This window comes from Condylura cristata, unplaced genomic scaffold (assembly GCF_000260355.1).
Source record: "Condylura cristata isolate star-nosed mole 26May11 unplaced genomic scaffold, ConCri1.0 scaffold00014, whole genome shotgun sequence".
NCBI lineage: Eukaryota > Metazoa > Chordata > Mammalia > Eulipotyphla > Talpidae > Condylura > Condylura cristata.
This window is the reverse complement of record NW_004567115.1, coordinates 30736987-30757324: the sequence shown is the minus strand read 5'-3', so window position 1 is coordinate 30757324 and position 20338 is coordinate 30736987. Positions and strand designations below refer to the sequence as shown.

The following is a 20338-nucleotide window of genomic DNA, read 5'->3' as shown; positions in this document are numbered from 1 at the left end:
CCTTTTAAAATTCAAGAAGCCAGCCAATTTTCTTAAATAATATGAGATCTTAGAATACAGAATTTCTGTCTTAGCAACTTAACCTTGTGTTGTTTGAGATTCTGGCTCAGGAGTTTTACAAGCACAGTGTGGAAGAATAGCAGGGTCTGAATGAAAGCCCTCATTCTGGAATGTGTCATCAATTCACAACCAAACAAGAATGAGGTGTTTTGTACTTGGTATTGCCCTGAGGGTTGGACTGGGGTTACTGCAAGTAAACTAAGCGCTTCTGCAGTATATGTAGGACCCAGGAAGCTACTATTTCTTGTTAAAAAGGAAGGATTACACAAACAAGGCAACACTATGTTTAGTGATTCTTCATGACCTTCAAAATACATACAGATTTTCTTTAAGTGTGTGTTTTCAAAAATGTTAAAGAGAATCTGATTACAGTTTCAATAATTAAGCAACCCTTGAAAAGCACAGAATAGCTTAATCAAAAGGAACTGAAGAAAACTGAACAAGGATGAAATGTTTGATGGAGGTCTCCAGAAATAATCAAGAAGATTCCTGATGACATAAATGAGACCCCTGTTCAATTTCTGGGAACAGAAAAGCAGTAAAAGTGATGAATCAGTAGGAGGAATTCTTTGCTAAGAGGGAAGAATAATACATTTACCTGCAGAAACAAACAACTCTGAGACTTTGAAGAAACCTTTTCCTCCTGTTTCATTTTTCATGAAACTTTACTTAAATCTTTAAGACCCTTTGGCATTCTTTCTCTTCTTTCACTGTAGAGTATGAAAGGAAAGGTCTAAAATAGAAGATTGATTTCTCCATCAAATCCCAGCATTTCACCTCTTCAGAGGAGCCCAAAGCCTTCCAGCAGTCAGCTCACCACCCCCTTCACTCACCCCCACTGCATCCTGTAATGACCCTTATATGACCTCATTGTGTCTCTGGTTTATGCTATCTCAGCAACCTCTTTCCTGTCTTTCTCTTGGTTTCTGTTCTTGCTTTCTAATAGCCCAGTTTCTGCACCGTAGTAGGGACAATCTTATAAATTCTATCAATCATGCAATTCTGCGTAAACTCGTCAATACCTCTTTGTGGGGGTGGGTCTCATTTCCTCATCACCTTTTCTTCCTCTCGTCTCTATTTTCTGGCCACACTGGCTTGTTTTCATTTCTCTGATGTGCTGTGCGCCTCTTCTCCCCAGGCTCCTCTCTCATTTGGTTCTTTCTTCTTTCCTTCATCTCTTTGGTAGACAACTAGTCACACCTGTTCATCCCACAGCTCTCAGGCCAGTTACCTTTCTCTCCAGGAAGACCTTCCTAATTTCCTGACAAATTCAGTTCTCTCAGTTCATAATCTCTATTAGTTGTGCTTTGTGGTCTGGTCACAAAACAAATTTATAGTAATTAAGAAAAAGGTTTTGGTACTTTTGTTACAGGGCACCCCATTTCCTGTCTGTGGGTCTTCACCCATGCGCTTATGATTCAATCGTATTATGGACACACTCAAAAGGTTAAATAATGGATTTATTTATAAGGAGAAAGGTAAAGGAATAACCCAGGGAGAGAGGGAGAGAAACACAGGTTAACTAGGATGTCCTACCAGTTCTGCTCACTTGGACTCCACCGGCACGCTGAAAACCGATTGGTGCCAAAACGATCAGCTGCGAACCACCAGGTCCCCCCAGAGCCCACATGTCCGGTTTTATCCCAACCTGGCTGCTCAGCTCCACCCTCACATCTGGCATGCTTCTCCTTGGTACTGATGGGATTTGGAGTTCCAGCATCTGGAGTGGGGGCGGAGTCCATGAAACCTGTACCTGTTACAATTTCTCTTCTACTATGACATAAATTCCACAACCTGGTATATCTTATGCTAAATACGGCACCTATTCATAGTAGGTGCTTCAAGTTTTGGGTTACTTACGGAATAACTACAGCATTTTTGTTGAGTGCCTTAAAGGTATGGGGAATTAAAAAAAATGATATATTCATTACATCATCCTTCATTTTTGTACAAAGTATGATTTCCCTGTGAAGACAATTAATTAGTCCTCTCTGACCCCCCATCCCCTAGTATAGTATATAGCCCAATAAGTTTTCATCAAATGAACATCTAAATCAATCTCTTTGGAATGTTGTCTTGGCACTAGGGAACAAACACTTTGTGTGATTGCAAGAGAGAGAAATAGGACTCAAAGTTGAAATTATGGAAATACAAACTTTTCCAAAAACATAATATAAAGGATAAGTAGTTTAACAGGAATTACATATGAACACTTTCATTGAATTGTTTTTGAATTCTGGGATATTATGGGTAATCTTTATTGTATTTTAATAGTCCTTTTGTATTTTGTGAACATTCTACAATAAATATTTTCATAATCAGAAAAAATAATTTGAAGAAGATGTGGACTAGTGGTAAATGATGTATTCTTCCTAGAAGTATTTGGGTAGCTGACAGTGACATCCATTAATGACAATCCATTAATAAGTTAGGAACTTCTTTAAGGAAGGGGGGCTTGGCCCCTCATGCTCTTGAGATTCTCCCAACTCCAACAGCTCCTCATACTGTTGACTGAATGATAAATGTTGAGCCGCCTTTCTTGGAAGAACTTGGTCTCTTACATGTCTGCCTTACATTCCACTAATGACTTCCTTACAATGGAACCTCACTGTGCAGTATTGGCTGCAGGGGAATTTTATTTGTAATTATCTGAAGGAATGGCAGGATTCCAAGTGACAACAGTAGAAAACACAGTGATACCAAGAACATGAGTATGTAGGTGAGGGGAATTTGTATGGCAAAGTAGAAGGTGTCTATGGAATGTTTGCATGAATCCTGATTAAAATGTTCTCCAATTAGCTCTTAAGTTACACAAGGCCTAAGTATTAACTTAATGGCCAATTTTTCCAAGATAGACAGCCCAAACTGTGGTTTTGGTTAAATTTAAGCCCTCTTCTGTTTTTGTGTTTATGAGCTAGCTTGGCAAAGAGGATCATTGTTTTTCTCTATTAAGAGAAAGACATTAAGACTATTTTCTCCACATCCCAGTAGATCTGAATAAGAGGGAACAACCTACTCCCAGAGGAAATGCAGGGTGTAAAAGTGAATCTCCATTAGGAACAGTGCAGCACATGGAAAGCCCTTCTCTAGTTTTATTATTATTATTATTATTATTATTAATTCATTTTCCTTACATTGTTGTATTCCCCATGGTTCTCCCACCACTTTGTCACCTGTAAGCCTTTATCATATTCCTTTGTGTTCACTCTTCCCCAGTTTTGTGTTCACACCTGCCCCTTCCTTTGCTGTATGCCTCAGTTTAATGGTCAGCTTGCTAGTTTTGACTTTTTCTAGACCAGAAAGGCCTTTTAGATGACATGAAACTCCAGTTGAGATAGAGAGAGAAATGTAATATAAAATAATAAATTAATAAGATTGATTTCCTTAAAACCCCTTTGAAAACATTGTTTTATTTTCATAATCCTGGGTAAAAGAGTGTATATATATGTGGTCTATAGAGATTACATTCCTATGAGTGTACTGGTAGTTAAAAAGTAAAATGAGCCTAAAAAAGATTCTAAAAGAATTCAAGAAGGAGAAATTAGAATTTACTGCCACTACCCACCTCTTTCGTTTCCAATGACATTGCCTGGAACACCATCATTCCTATAAACAAATACGCCTGTCATTTGTTTGAAGATGTTCTCATATTATTTGAGCTATTTTATAATTCCTCAGGGTTCAAGAATTCTAATCATTTTATTGATTGAAAGACAGAAAATGCATTTTCTTTCTGTTTAATGTCAACTTGGAGAAGATTTGTCCACAAAGGCACAGAAAGTATGTGAACACAACATGTCTGATGATAGTCTTACAGAAAAATACCCCCAAAGTTCCAGGAGTTCCTGGCTTTAAATTTTTTACACGTGTAGTATACTTTTTGGTCACAACATCTTTTTTTTTAAAGATTTATTTATACATACAGAACTGGGGTATAGGCCATAGTCAGAGTGGGGGGGCAGAACAGGCAGATTGATGAATTACACTGCTGAGGGTGTAACAGGGTAGTCCCTAGGAGAGGGGGAAGTTCCAGGTTTCCTGCCCCACCCAGAAGGAGGGTGGAGCTAAGCAGAGAAAAAGGAGGGAATAAAGAGAGAAGAAAGGAGAGAAGGAAGCTGGATGGAGAACAAGACGGAGACCTGAGGAAGCCACATGGAGCAGCAAGCATGTGATGAAGAAACTGGGCTTGTTTCCTGACCCTGGACTGGTTAAGGCAGATGTGGGTGAGAGACCTGTAGGGAGGTGACTATGGCAGTGTTTATATTGATTTTGATTTTGTTCTTTTCCTTTCAGACTTGTCTGGCCATTTCTGACCCTTTTCTATGGGTCCTGGCCAGAATGTGCTTTATTCTAGTGGCAGCTTTCAGGTCTTGCTTTGGGCCAACCCCTTTTGGGTTGACTTTTGCCCACGAGGGGATGGGTAACTTCAGGTGTTTGATTTAGAAGCTATATTCTTTGTGTTGGGTATTGTATATTTACTGTATTAAAGTCCCTTTTCATTAAAGTTTTATGTGTTTTGTCTTGTGCGGCGGATGGCAGAACCCACTTAGAGCAGGCAGGTTTGGGGCTTCAGGGGTGTCCCTGTCCCCTTTTCTGGAACGGATTTGGGGTGCCCTATAACATGGGGAGCAGCAGGAGAGACAGGAGAGGTCTGCCGCATCATGTAGGTCACCTCCAGGGCTGGGGATCGAACTCGCAGTGAAGTGGCTGTGGCCATCTTGCAGTGCTGCACCCCAACCCACTGTGCCACTGTTTTGATTCCTTTCACATAAGCCCATGTAAAAGTCTCAAATTAATACCTACTTTTGCTTATTTATTTTTCACTTATTTTGCTCATATTTTTTTCTTCTGTGTTATAACAGTTCTGAGAGAGGGATGTGCCTTATAATGAGCAGTGTTGTACCGTCATCGACCGCCAGGACTGAGTGCTGTCCTTGGGACTGTCTGTCATTGCCCGCTGAAGCATTAACTTGGTCCTAGCTTTATGTTGTCACTTTTATTAAGTTATGTCCATGGCTGACTCTACTTATGTTAACTGTTGTTTTGTATTAAAATTTATCATATGATTTGACTTTGAAACAAGTCATGTGTGCAGAAAGTCTTAGAATAGAGTGGGAGCAAATGTGTTATCAGTGAAGCCAAGCACTATCACTGGAAGAATGGCTAATTTTATATCATCTTGCAAGGCAAAAACTAAACATAAATTTACCTAAGAAAGGAGGACATCCACATGTAAACAAAGCCTTGCTTCTTCACAAAAGAATTACCTATCACACAATGCTCTTAAAGTTAGAAGAAACCACCAAATTCCTTAGCAAAGATAAAATATCTATTTAAGTAAAACATCATGTTGTATCATCGCTTCATTGGTAGGATGTTTTCCTTCCTTGGTGATGCCTAAAAATGGGGTCCTTTTCAAGTGACTGCTGGGTCACAGGCTCTCTCTGCTGTACATCACGATGAAGCCTCACACCAATTTTTCTCCCTCGATGAGTAGTTTTCCCAAGTTCACAGATACGGTAGAACTAGGACTTGACTTGTCATGTGACCCTGCCAGGGCCACTTTCTTTAGACTCCCTTGCCTTGCCTCAGTGGAAGTCTTTCTTATTTTCCAACCCCTTTGTCTTTCTAGCATCTTTGAAAGAAGAATGCCACAAGAATCTGCACACTGACACTATTTCAAGATGAGATGACATCTTGAATTTCCCTAAACTTAAAATTGGAGACTGGAAATCCTGTTTAGATCATTCATGATATTTACTTCTCTGCAAAGTACTTCCAATTTGCCTCACACATTCTTTCAGTTTATCTTACAATTCTTTTCTTTTTAAAGATTTATATATTTATGCATACAAAACTGGGGTTCACGCCATAGGTGCAGGGACCCTGATAGAATTCAGCAGAGACAGAGTGGGGAGCAGAACAGGCAGATTGAGGAAGAACACTGATGAGGGAGTAGCGGGTGGGTCAGGAGAGGTCTGCAGCTCCATGTGGATCACCTCAGGGGACAGGGATTGAACTCATGCTAAAGAGGCCACGGCCAGTTTTGCAATGTTGCACTCCAACCCAGGAAGGGCCTTTCAGTTGTTTTCTAAAATGGAGAGTGATTTTAAACCACTTGATCTTTATGCCTGACAAGAGGTCTATACCACATATAGGCCCCAAAGTGTTTACAGAAAGTAGATAAATACAAAACATCCCTCTACTGTCATCAAACAAGAATTTTCTAAAAAAAAAAAAAAAACAGTGTTAGAAAAGCATTAAATATGTATTTTTCTAAACTGAATTCAGGGTTCTCAAGAAACAACCAGATGAGCTGCTCACATAGATAGCTGACTCTGGGAAGGAAAGAGAATTAAAATGAAATAAAAATGAAAACCACTTGAATTTCTGTCCATGATTATAATTGCATTCATACCAGCATTTTAAAATGTTTAAACATGTTTAGAAAAGTGGTTTCTTCTTAGAGCAGGATTGGGAGCAGCCGCCCTCTTGGGAAAGGCCAAACTGGTGAGTGGTCGGCATTGGGGAGCGGGGGACGTGCCAGAAAAGTCAGTGGGAAGACCATGATTCTGAAATTCGCAATCTGGCTTTGAACCCAGGCGAATTTGCTTGCATTTGGAGTTACTGCATCATGGGATGAAACCAGAAAGGCCATTGTTACACTTCATACATTTACTTCTTTTAAGAGTTGGCTAAAAGACTTTAGAATTATCTTCTAAATCAGGCATAGTCAATTAAATCATAAGCACTTTGTCACAAGTAGTAAAAATAATTCATTCAAATTGACCTGGTGGGGTCCTGGTTCTTGATCCAGCCATCTATTTTTGGGCATTTGGGTTGATTCCACATCTTCCTTATTGTAAATAAACCAGCAATAAACAGAGGGTACAGGTGTCCTTTTGAATTATTGTTTTTTTGTCCTTTGGGTATATACCTACTAGTAGAATTGCTGAATCATATGGAAACAAAAATCAGTGTTTTACTTTATCTCTCAGCTATGATAGGTTTGCACATACAGTTGGCATTTAAATTATTAAAAACTCATGCAACATCACTTAATACTGTATTTCTCTTTGTCTGTTACTAGTTTTACCAAACTGGTTAATCCAGCTAGGGTTATTCACTGACTCTTAAGAATGAGAAAATTTTCACTCATAACACGAATGATAAAGGACTGGTCACAAAGATATACAAAGAGCTGATCAAACTAAACAAATATAAAGTGAAATATAAAAAATGGGCAGAAGAGCTACAAAGACACTTCTCTAAAAAGGAAACGCAGGTGGTCAATAGGCATATGAAAAAATGTTCAGCATCATTATAATAAGGGAGATGCAAATCAAAACCATAGGGAGATACCACCTCACACCAGTGAGAATGGCACATATTATAACAACTAGCAACAACAAATGTTGGCGAGGAACTCTCCTGCACTGCTGGTGGGAATGTAAACTGGTATAGCCACTATGGAAAGCTGCTTGGAGGTTTCTCAGACTGCTAAAAATGGAGCTTCCATATGATCCAGCAATTCTATTAGTAGGTATATACCCAAAGGACAAAAAAAAACCATAATTCAAAAGGACACCTGTACCCTCTGTTTATTGCTGGTTTATTTACAATAAGGAAGATGTGGAATCAACCCAAATGCCCAAAAATAGATGACTGGATCAAGAAGATATGTATATTACACATGGTGGAATATTACTCAGCTATCAAAAAGATAAACTCACGCTACTTGCAGCAACATGGATGGAACTGGAAAAGATCATGTTTAGTGAAATAAGCCAGAAAAAGTATAAGGGATCAGAAATAAATACATATATAGTCATTGTAACAAAGTAAAAAAGAACATCAACTAACAACTATATGCCAGAGACATTCTATGGGGGAAAAGAGGGGAACAAGATCAAAACTGGGGTGGGTAGAGCACATGGGACTATAGTGATGGCACATGGGTGAAGTGGTGGTGGGAAGTCCATGGGGATTACAACTGAGATGGAAAAATGTACAAAATGAAGAATAATGTAAATAATATATTTATAAAATAAAAATTAAGAAAATAAAAGTAAAAAGAGTAGTCTATTTGGAAAAAAAGATTAGGCTAGTAGATTTTAAGATATTTCACAAATCAGTTATAATCATCTGTTCTTACTCTTTTCTTGCTCAAATTTGCAAGACTATTCTCTCCAGTCACAGGCAAATCACTTATCTAGGCTCTGAATGTACACATTAAAGCACTTACCACCATTAAGAAAGATCTCATTTCTTAAACCATTGATTCAGAATCTTCTGTCTTGGTGAATGGCAGTGTTACAGGTAAAGTTTCCAAGAAAGCAGCTAAGTGTCGTGAGAGATGCATCCTTTTTGTTCCTACAGCCCTTGAAAAATTAGAGGGAGGTTAAACATTTAAAGCAATAATGGGACTATGCTTTTAACAAAGAGGAGCAAAGAGGAGAAAGTGTTTTATTGTTTGTTTAAGATGAATTAAACTTAAGAAAAAGAAGTTAAAAATATAGAAAGAGGAAAGTAACTGGTTGGTAGGAAAGGATTCAAACTCCTTTATTTAACAGCAGTTAATACATGGTGGCAAACAACATGTATAATGTGTTGTCTGGAGATAAAAAATAAAAGGCCTAGCTCCTACCTCCGGGCTTTATAACATAATGGAAAAGACAGACCTGTGACAAAGTTGAAGTGTCTTATAACAGTACTTGATGGAGCTGTGCATGCAGCCTGGACTTCCACATTGTTTCCCAGAAGTATTAAGACAGAGCTCTTCCTAAAGAACTAGCAGGAGGGTGATGGGAAGACAAGAAGGAAATGATCACCACAAGGAACCCCTTTGCAATGGCAAAAGAGAGAGAGGGAATTTCAGTCCTTACCTAAGGCTGTGACACAAGGGGACTTAAGAGAATGTTGCAAAGTGGTACTGAAAGCCCTGCAGGGTCAAACAAGTGTCAAGGGTTTGATTCCACACTAAGGATCTTGAACATTTTCTTTGTAATGGTAAAGTACCATTGAAAGGTTCTAAGCAGATTTGTATTTAAAGGAATGGCCTTGATTGTGGTATTATTAATGAATTGTAAATGTCAAAATCTGTTGTTAGGGCAACACCACACTGATAAAGAAACTGGAGTCTATATAATGCAGGATGCTGCTGAAAAGCAAGATCCTGGCCTTTTTATTGATAAACAGCTTTAGTCATATGGGGAAGTGGAAAAGCAAAGGGAGTTGTAGAAGCAGCAGCCTAATTTTTCAATAATTGCAACTTGACTTTTACCCCATCTCTTCAAAGAAATTCTTCTGACCAATGATATAAATGGTTTCCTCTTTGCAAAAACCTGTTTTTTTTTTTTTTTAATCTTAAGTGGTTGTTCTTCACAATTTCACATTACTGAGTTCTCCCCTTTCCTGAGAGCCTTTATTTATTTGGCTTTTGTGACATTATTTCCCTTGGCTTCTATCATGTCTTAACACTAATTGTCAGTCCAACCTATCTTGCTTAAATGTTGGTTGTTCACAGAAACCCTTATTAGTTCTTTAGTCTTATTCTTCCTAACTTAGTCAAATTCTACATTTTCCATTACCATCCATCCATGCATATACCTCATAAACTCAAAATTTGACCTCCAGACTGTATTACCTAATTGTGATAAATTCTGCAGCTCACAGTACCTTGAAACTTTACATATGAAAATTAGATTATGTGCATCACACAGGTCTATTTTATATTTTTCACATAGTGCATTGGCAAGAGAGCCAAGGTATAAATAAGAATTCTAACTACTTACACTCTTTCTCCAATTTTCATACTAGACTACACAGTCTAGCAGGGACGAGGGAAGAAATTATTCTCTATGGGTATTCCAAGTTAGTTTTTGGGCTATTCGTCGATACATAACAAAGTTACCACACACTTGAAAGGGTTAAAACAGTGTATTTTTTTATTATCTCAAAGTGTCTTTGGATCAGGCGTTCAGAGAAAGCTCTTCTAAGAGTGCCACAAAGCTGCAGTTATGGTGTTGGCCGGGGACCGCACTTATCTGAGGTTAGGGGTCCTCTTCCATGCTCACTGGTTGCTGACAAAATTCATCCCCTTGGAATTATAGAGCTCATTATGCTTGCTTATTCAAGCCTCGGGAGAGAAAATCTTGAACTTATTCATCCTCTTTTAAAGGGCTTGTCTCATTAGGATGGGCTTAATTCAGGAGCAGACTCCTTTCAATTAACTGAAAGTTAGCTGATCAGAGACCTTAATTACATTGGAAAATTCTCTTTGCCTTTGCCATAGAATATGACACAATCATGGGAGAAAAAAATCGTATTCTTTTTGTCATATTCTATTCATCAGAAGCAAGTTGCAGTTTGTACCACATTCAAGGGTGGAGGATATAGGATGGAGGTCTGTGGGAGTCATCCCAGAGGTCTGTGTACTATGCTTTTTAAAAAGTTTATGGAAAATGATGAAGAAATATTTATAATCTAGAGGCATTTCAAGAGAGAATACAGAGAAGTATAATTTTAAAATATCAAAGTTGAATGGATAATGGAGATGACATATTTTGGAAATAGAGAAAATGGTTTTCTATGTTTGCCTTGGGAAGGAGATATTTTCAAGTATTTAAAATTTTAGATCATGTTATATGAACTTAAAAGAAATACTCAAATAAGTGATTCTGGAAGGTAAACATTTAATTATACAGCTGAATTAACTTGAAAATCATCTCACCATATTTTAGCTTCATTTACATTAGGAGACCATAGATGTAACTACTCATCTAGAAAATAATTTATATGTTTCCCTAATGTCTATTGGTTTAACTTTTCCTAGTAGGTTTTTTTTTTCTCCTATAAATACCTTTGAAAAACTGTGGTGTCTAATAGAAGTGCCTCATCTTTCCTCAGGATAAATAGTTCAGGTGTTTCTTAAGGTTGTCTGTTTTTTTTTTTATTATTATTTAAAGATTTATTTATGTTTACAAGAACTGGGGTACAGGACAGAGTTGTGGGGTGTGAGAGGATTCACCAGAGAAAGAGTGGAGAACAGAACAGGCAGACTGCCTGAAACACACGCTGAAGGGAGTAGAGGGTAAGACAGGAGAGGTCTGCTGCGCCTTGTGGGTAGGCTCCCTGGCCAGGGATCGAACTCGTGCTGCAGTGGCTGTGGATTGCTTCATGGAGCTGTGCTTTAACCCATTGTGCCACCAGTGTTAAAGTCGTCTTCTTATATCTTGCCACTGTTAGGTCCTGCTTCTCAGCAGTTCATTGAGAACATTCATGCGTGGTGAGTTTCTCTCTTTTTCTTGACACTGGCAGCGATAATGCACTGCTCACTGTGAGTGAGGCTGGCTCACAAATCCCTACAGATATGTGGTCACTTCTCTGTTTTCCCTCTCTTTTGCTTGGGCCACTGCCACATTGATGCACTGGAGCCATTCTTCTGCCTTCTTCTCATCCTTGGCCTTGAACACATAAGTTTTACTGTCTGTGAAGATTTCAAAAGCCCGAGGGAGAGAGCGGTCCCTGCGTTTCTTGGCCACAACTTTCACACTCTGTACTTTGCTGAGTTCTATAGGGGAGTCATCTGGATCATCTTTCTGAAATGAATGGGAAGGAAAGAATGTGAGCTGGTTTCCAAAGCAGGGAAAAATCTCTGACTACTGCAGAATTTTCCCAAAGGGTCAGAATCTTTACTTCTTATGACTCAAACCTGTGTTATGCTAAGAACTTCAAGAGTTATTAGGACAACCAAAGGAGTGAATAATTGACTCTATTATATTACAAAGTCACACAAGATTGCAATGTATTATACAGTGAGATTGGGAAAAACACTTAATTCAGATTCCTTTGATTTTATGTCATTTTTAATTGATATGAACATTTTATTAATAGTGCACACTATAACAGTACAATCTGGAGTACTGTTGCCTCAGAATTTCAGATAATTGGAGAAGCATGATATTGAATTTTCTTTTGTGTTATCTCTGAGATAAGGGTACTAATTGAATAAATAGGTTTTGATGTTCACATAGATCAAAATGCTTTTGAAATCTTCCGCAGCTTTGGAAGCAGGATTTGTTTACAAATACTAAGTGAGAAATATTTAATGAGGTACATTTTCTTTTCATTGAAGCAGATGCTGAAGGGGTTCTATAATACAGTAATTACAATGGGCTACGATTAATAGAATTAAAGAGCCAGATTCTTGTTTAAAGCAATTTCAGGTTCTTAACACCACTGAATACTTCTGTTCATTGGAAAATGTACCTGTGCCTGAGAATCTTGTCAGTTCTTCTCTCTCAACTTCCCCTTGTATAGTTATCCTTTTCTCCCTTTGCAGTGGAAAGCACAACTAAGACACAACCACTCTAAACAAAATTTATGGTGCATTATTTAATTTGGAAGAAAATCTGAGGAACATCAAGACAAACAGTAATTCCAAACACTGATATTAGAAAAGTGGTCAAGGCAATGTAACTGCTGCTCATCAAGGTCAATGGCTTGAATTGACCTACTCTGCAGTGTGGTTTAGTGGATTTCTAAACAAAGTCCAACTTTCTGCTGTTTACAGGAAATCAGCTGATCAACAAAAACAAGCATAGATTTAGATTTAAACACTGGAAGACAATCTTTAAGCAAATGGAAATAAAAAAATCAACTATACTTATATCTGTTAACACAGATACTCACTTTTTAAAAAAAGGTAGTAAGAGCTGGAATGGATATTACAGAGCAGTTAAAAGCCTCACAAGGAAAACATACATATGTATGGAATGATGGTGCACCAGGACACATGGTGCCATTATTATTATTATTATTATTAAGGATTTATTTATTTATGGGCCTTCTGTGGTGGTGCAATGGATAAGGACGCTGCACTGCAAGTGAGCCGCAGCCACTTTAGTGCAAGTTCGATGCTGCGTGGGGGGTTAGGGTGATCCATAAGGCTGGCAGACCTCTCCAGACCTGCCTGCTGCTACAGAACTGGGGTACAGGCCAGAGGTGCAGGGGCAGTGAGAGGATTTACCAGAGACAGCAGAAAGCAGAACAGGCTGACTGGCGAAGTACACTGCTGAGGGGAGCAGTGGGCAGGTCAGGAGAGGTCTCCCACGCCATGTGGGTCACCTCCCGGGTGGGGATGGAACTCATGCGGAAGTGGCTTTAGCTTCTTAATGCTGTGCTTTAACCCGCTGCGCCACCAGGGAGGGCCACATGTTGCCATTATTAATAGAACTAAAGGGAAATAGTGACAAGAATACAACTAGAGACATTAAATATTCAACTTACAAATATGGATAGACCAACAAGACAGAATAAATATGGAAACAATATCCTTAAATGAAAAACTGATCAAATAGGCTTAACAGACATCTACAGAATATCCCCAAATTGCTGCATTACATTTTCAAGGGTACAAAGAACATTTACAAGTATATGCCATATGTTGGGATACAAGTCAATTGTCAATACAACAATGAAAACTGGGATAATAACTATTACTCTTTTTTTAAAAAAATGATTTATTTATTTGTTTATGCATACAAGAGATGGGGTGTAGTCCAGAGGTTCAGGGGCTCATTGCTGAGGGGAGCAGAAGGCAAGACAGGAGAAGTCTGTTGTGCCATGTAGGTCAGCTCTCTGGCTGGGGATCGAACTCATGCTGCAGTGGTTGTGGACAACTTCATAGTGCTGAGACTTAACTCCTTGCACCACCAGGGAGGGCCTACAAGTACTCTTTCTGACCATAATGTCTTAAGTCATGAATTAAAACATCTGGAAAGCCAAAAATACATGGAGACTAAACAACATATTGCTTAATAGGTATTGACCAAAGAAGAAATTAAAATAGAAATGAGAAAGTATTGAAAATGAGGACACAAGCTATCAGAATTTCTAGGATCCAGCAAAGATGAAAAGAAAATGCAGGCCCACATTAGGAAGCAAGAAATAACCCAAATAAACAGTTTAAAATTACACCTAACACACTTGGAAAAAAGGAACAAACAAGATCAAAAGTTAGTAGAAGAAAGGAAACAATAAAAAAGGGTAGGGATACATGTAATAGCAAAAAGGCCATACACAAGATCAATGAAACTAATCTTTGAGAAGGTAAATGCAAACCTGTAGTGAAGCTAACAAAGAAAATAAGAGTGAAAATATTAATGAAGAGAATTAGAAACGAAAGAGGGGAAATCACCACATATTGCATAGAAATACAAAGGATCACAAGAACTTATTATGAACAACTCTAAGCAAATAAATTCAAAAACCTTGAAAAAATGAACACATTTCTAGAACAAAAGTAGTTCATTCAGCCAGGAAGAAATAGAAGTGTTGAAAAAACACCTTATCATAGAAACTAAAAGAGTTATCAATAATCTCCCATAAAGCAAAAGCCCAGTGCCAGACAGCTTCACAAGCACATTCTCTCAAGCCATTAAAGAAAAACTTATTCCCATCTTGCTGAAATTATTTCTAAAAATCCAAGAAGGAATTTTCCCTAATACATTTTGTGATGCCAACATTACCTAAATGCCAAACCCAGACAAAGCCAGCACAAGAAAACTGCAGACCAATGTCCCTTATGAATATTGATGCAGAAATATTCAGCAAAATGCTAGCAAATCAAATTCAACAATATATTAAGTGTAATATATTGTGATTAAGTGGAATAAACTCCAGAGATGAAAGGATGGTTTAATATCTGTTAATCAATCAATGTAATGCATATCAACAAAAGAAAAGATTAAAATGTTATAATAATATCAATAAATGCAGAGAAAGCATTTGATATGATTCAGCACTCATTTATTATTTAAAAAAAAAACCCCTTTAAACAAGATGCCAGTGGAAGGAACTTACCTCAGCATTCAAAAGGCCATATATCACAAACCAACAACCAATGTAATACTTAAAGATGAAAAACTGAAAGTTTTCACCCTAAGATCAGAAAGAAGACAAGGATGCCATTGTCATCAAGTCTGTTAAGTGTAGTATTAAAGATTTTAACTACAGCAATTGGACAAAAGGAGGCAAAATGTACCCAGAAAAAATGAAACTCTCATTCACAATGACATGATACTATACATAGAAACACTTAAAGACTATACCAAAAACCTGTAGAAACAATAACTGAATATAGCAAAATGGCAGGATTCAGTCAACACAAAAAATGGCTGCATTTTCCAAAAGTAGAAGACTAGATTAAAAAGATGTGGTACATATACACAATGGAATATTACTCAACAATCAAAAAGATAAACTCATGCTTTTTGCAGCATCATGGATGGAGCTAGAAGGGATCATGGTTAGAGAAATAAGCCAGAAAGAAAAAGAAAAATACTGGATGGTTTCACTTATAGCAGGAGCATAGAGGACCAGGAGAAAAAAAAATAATGAACAACTATATACCAGAGACATTTTATGGGGGTGGAGTGGGGAACGGGATCAAAAATTGGGGGTGGAGTGCATGGGACTATGGTGATGGCACATGGGTGAATTGGTGGTGGCAAGTCCACAGAGATTACAACTGGGATGGAAAAAGGCACAAAATGATGTAAAAATAAACTATATAATAAAAATTAAAAACATTAACAGACACTATAAATCAGAGATATTCTGCAGGAGGGGAGGAAGAGTTGTCAAAACAGGAGTGGGAAGAGTACAAGGAGCTATGGTGATGGTGCACAGGTGGTTTGGTGGTGGGAGTTTTACAGGGACTACACCTGAGTGGAGAAAGCAAACACTGTACACAAATGAACAGTGATATAAAATATATATAAATAAATAATTTTAAAAGAAAAAACATGGCTGCATTTTAATATACAAAGAATGATAGGAAAAAAAGTAAAGAAAAAGTAAAAGAAAGTAAATCTACTCAAAATAAGAAAGTAAATCTACTCAAAATGGCATTAAAAAGGATTGACTATTACCTAGAAATTAACCTAATCAAATAGGTAAAAGACTTATACAATAGAAACAAAATATTAGAGGATATAGATCCTGATATAAGAGGTGGAAAGACATTCCATGCTCATGGATAGAAAGAATCTATTTAGTCAAAATAACTACTAAAAGCAATGTGTAAATTCAACACAAATCCTCACTGAAATACCAGCTACATTATTCAAAGAAGTTGCACAAAATATATGGGAATTTGTATGGAACCATAAAAGGCCTCAAATAGCTAAGGAGGGAAAAAAAGGGAGAGGAAACAGAGCCACATATTAACTGACTGTAAGTTACACTGAACAGCCACAGTGATGGAAACAATAGCCTATTGGAACACAAATAGATACAAAGATCAATGGAGCAGAATCAAAAGTTCAAAAATAAATTCACATAATTTATAATTAAGCAACCAGGACCATAAAATGGAGAAAGGGGAGTTTCTTTAACAAGTAGAGATGAGAAAACTTTAAGTTTATATGTAATACAGTGAAGTTCCACGTGCAAAACAAAACAAAACACACCCACACAAAATACAACCAAAAACCTCACTATCAATGAATTGAAACTTGGATATATGACCCACAGAAATAAAATGTATCAGAGAAAACACTGGAGACACATCCCATGGCATCAACAATAAAGGGACTCAACCCTTACCACATGGAAATACAAGCAAAATAAAAAGGTAGCATTACTTCAAATTAAAAAGCTTTCATTTAGTGAAAGAAAATGTAAAAGGATTAAAAAGGCATTTTTTAATGAAACATTCACAGAAACATTCACATATTACACAATTGCACAACTCACAAGGGGTTAATATCCAAGATCTGTAATAAATGTATTCAATTTAACAGTAAAAAAGAAATCCAATGAATAAATGGACAGCAGATAAATGAAGTGAATAGACAATACACCAAAGAGGATATGCTCAGCAACAGATACATGGAAAAAGGTTGAATATCACTTTTAGTAAAGAAGATGCAGATCAACACCACAATGAGATATCATTTCACACCTGTGAGAATGAAACATATGAAAAAGACCCCCAACAACCAGTCCTTGAGGGGATGGGAAAAAGGGAAGTCTTATACTGTTGGTGGGAATGTACGCTGGTGCAGCCATTTTGGAAAGCAATCTCTATATACCTTAGTAAACAAAACCCAGCTGGCCCTCCCGGTGGTGCAATATGGGTTAAAGCATAGCACTGTGAAGCTGGCTGAGGCCACTAGGGTGCAATTTCTGCCCAGGAAGTGCTCCACAAGGCGCCGCAGACCTCTCCTCTCTCACCAGTGGCTCCCCTCAGCAGTGTACCTCATCAAGCTGCCTGTTCTGCTCTCCACTCTGTCTCTGGTGAATCCTCTCACTACCTTGCCCCTCTTGCCTCCACCCCAGTTCTGTATGCATAAACAAATAAATCTTTTTTAAAAACAAAACAAAACCAAACCCCAAAAGCAGAAACACCACATGTTTTAGTAACCCCACTCTTGGTATCTATCCAAAGAACATGACCCAGAAACTCAAAAGATCATGTGTTCTATGTGCTTACTATAGCACTCTTTATAATAGCTAAGAAAAGAGAGCATCCTAAGTGCCTACTGATGATGGATGAAGGATGGGATCAAGAAGCTGTGGTCTATCCATGCAATGAAATACTATTCAGCCATAAAAAGAGAATGCTGCCTTTTACAGCAAAATGGAGGGAGTTTGAGGTAACATGTAGAATAAAGCAAGCCAGGATGAAAAGAAAATATTGGACATTTATATAGGGTAGGGGATGATTACAAAACTTAAAAACAAGCAACCTTCAATAAATGAAGTGAGGCTTTTGAGGTTAAGAGGGAAGGAAGAAGGAGAAAAGGTTCAAAGGGTATAAGGGATAGTGGGGGAAGTTTTATTCTCAAAAGTATAAAAAAATCTTAGAAAAATTAATACAAAAGTATTAAGTGGTGGAAGATTATGGGTGCTTTGGTGATGGGTGTGGTGTGGTAACATACAAAAAGGTGTGAACCTCTATCCCTAAATCATATACGGTGTTATAAATTTATGTTGCCTCGGAAAGATATCATGACAGTCCTTCAGTTTTTGTTTAAAAAATGCACATTTTTCTCATTTACAAGGAAGGCCCTTTATGAGGTGGCTGAAGCTTCAGTTGGCCACTGTTAAGTTACTGTGCCGTTGGGGTGAGAGGATTTTGCTGTGTTCCCCTTACTATATTATTTCCCAGTATTTGAGCCACTTGTTCTGTCAGATTTCTGGAATGTGAAACCATTTTTCCCTATAAAGATGTCAACCAAGTTGCCCAATTATAAAATAGTTTATTCTTTAAGCTTCATTAAAAACCCTGAATCAGTAAGAATAAAGGTCATTATTTGAGTTTGTAACTCAAGAAGAAAAACATTCTTATTCAGGAACTCTGTTTTGTCTCAAGGGGTCTGAGAAATCACTAGATCTTAACTTCCATTTTATTTAAGAAAAACAGAAATTCAGTTGGTCATTTTAGACACTCTAAAAATACTTAATTGTGAACCTATGCTAAAAAAAGTAATGTTTCTTTTTTTTTGCTTCTTGATTTTTTTTTTTTTTTTTTAGGTGAGGTAACTTTGGCTTATATTACTGTTTTTACTTTGGAAAATATAGGATCCTTCCCTGATAACCCGTCAGCACTGAGAGTCAGAAAGAGTAATGTTTCTTTCAACCTCCAATAACTGTCTAAATTGACACAATTACCTTTTGCAAATATCTTCAGTCACAGAAAAGTCCAGTCCATGTGTATATTTTATCATACGCTGAGGTAAAGTATCACGAGGGCAGAGTAGAAGTTACCAAAGTGGCTTTTTTCATTCACAAAGTTAGTATTTAAAAAATCATTTTATTGGCCCTCCCTGGTGGCGCAGCGGGTTAAAGCACAGCACTGAGAATCTAAAGCCGCTTCCGCATGAGTTCGATTCCTGCCTGCCCGGAGGTGACCACATGGCGTGGCAGACCTCTCCTGACCCGCCCGCTGCTCCCCTCAGCAATGCACTTCGTCGATCTGCCTGTTCTGCTCCCCACTCTGTCTCTCGCCGCCCCTGAGCCTCTGGCCTGTACCCCAGTTCTGTATGCACAAATAAATAAATCTTAAAAAAAAATCATTTTATTAACTAAAAGTGCACCAGCTAGAATTGGTCATAACGCAGCTCAATCCTAGTATAGTTCACTCATTAATTCAGTAAGGTGTGGCTCGCCCTGGTTCTGTACTTAAGTGTGTATGGGAAGCGAGATGTATGTAGGAAGAGGCTTGGTGTCACATGACACAGTTTTGTCTCTAGTTTCACCCTTACTAGCTAGTTTTCCACCTTACCAGCTAGATCCTAGTGGAGTCAATAAGTTTCCCCATCAGTCAAATGATAATAGTGCTGTCATCAAAGAACTGTTCTGAGGATGGAGGCGATCCAGTGAGGCAAGAATAGTATAGAAAAGCTATTATTATAGTATTGCAGAATAGCCAAGCGGTTGGTTAAGATTTTTTATCCTCCCCATCCTGAATGAATAGTTTAGTGAGAAAATAAGGGGTTACCTTTGCATTGTTGATTTGATTAGAATGCTATTTCATAGGTTTCCTGACATAAATTCAAATACGATATTTACTGAGCCTCCCTAATTCAGATTAAAAACTTTACCAAATAACTACTGATTGTTTTAGAATCTATTCTATGCATTAACCAGATATTAAATGAATGAAAGATAGTAAATATTTTCCTTCTTCAAAATGGAATTTAGTGTACTCTAAGACATACTTAAAATAAATTAGTTTTTTCCTTCCTGCCTTCCTTCCTTGTGTCCCCATCTCCAAATATGAGCTTTGGTTATAAAAGAGATCAGAATCAGTATCGCAATCCATAAGTTTACATAGCAGATGCACAAGGAAATCAAAGGCACAGTGTTCAAGATCACTGTTTGTCCTCTAAAAGTTGGTCATTGGTGACAAAAAAGGCTCCAGTGATCAATGGAACAAGTGCAATGGATCAACTAACACAGTATGAACAAAATAGATAAGGATATTTGCAATAAAATGACACCACAAAACTGTAAAATGGAGAGTGGAAAAAAAATACTGAATTTTAATTCAAGACACAATGCCTCTCTGAATAATGGGGGAAAAGACCTTAAAAAAGCAATGAGAGGCCCTCCCTGGTGGCGCAGCAGGTTAAAGCACAGCACTAAGAAACTTAAGCCACTTCAGCATGAGTTCCATCCCCGCCTACCCCGGAGGAGATCCACATGGCGTGGCAGACCTCTCTTGACCCACCCGCTGCTCCCCTCAGCAGTGTACTTCATCGATCTG

At 37.8% G+C, this 20338-nt stretch overlaps 1 protein-coding gene across 2 annotated transcripts in view; it reads right to left on the bottom strand.

Annotated features, from left to right (window-relative positions):
• Nucleotides 1–11204: 11204 nt before the first annotated feature.
• The window catches only part of VEPH1 (ventricular zone expressed PH domain-containing 1), a 157946-nt gene continuing 148812 nt past the window's right edge, over nt 11205–20338 (bottom strand). The window contains exon 13 of one of the 2 annotated variants that reach the window (XM_004682313.2): nt 11205–11660. In XM_004682313.2, the coding sequence (XP_004682370.1) occupies nt 11424–11660 (237 nt within the window). In that variant the 3' untranslated portion in view covers nt 11205–11423. The remainder of the gene's footprint in view (nt 11661–20338) is intronic. The other variant, XM_004682314.2, reaches the window with a different exon arrangement.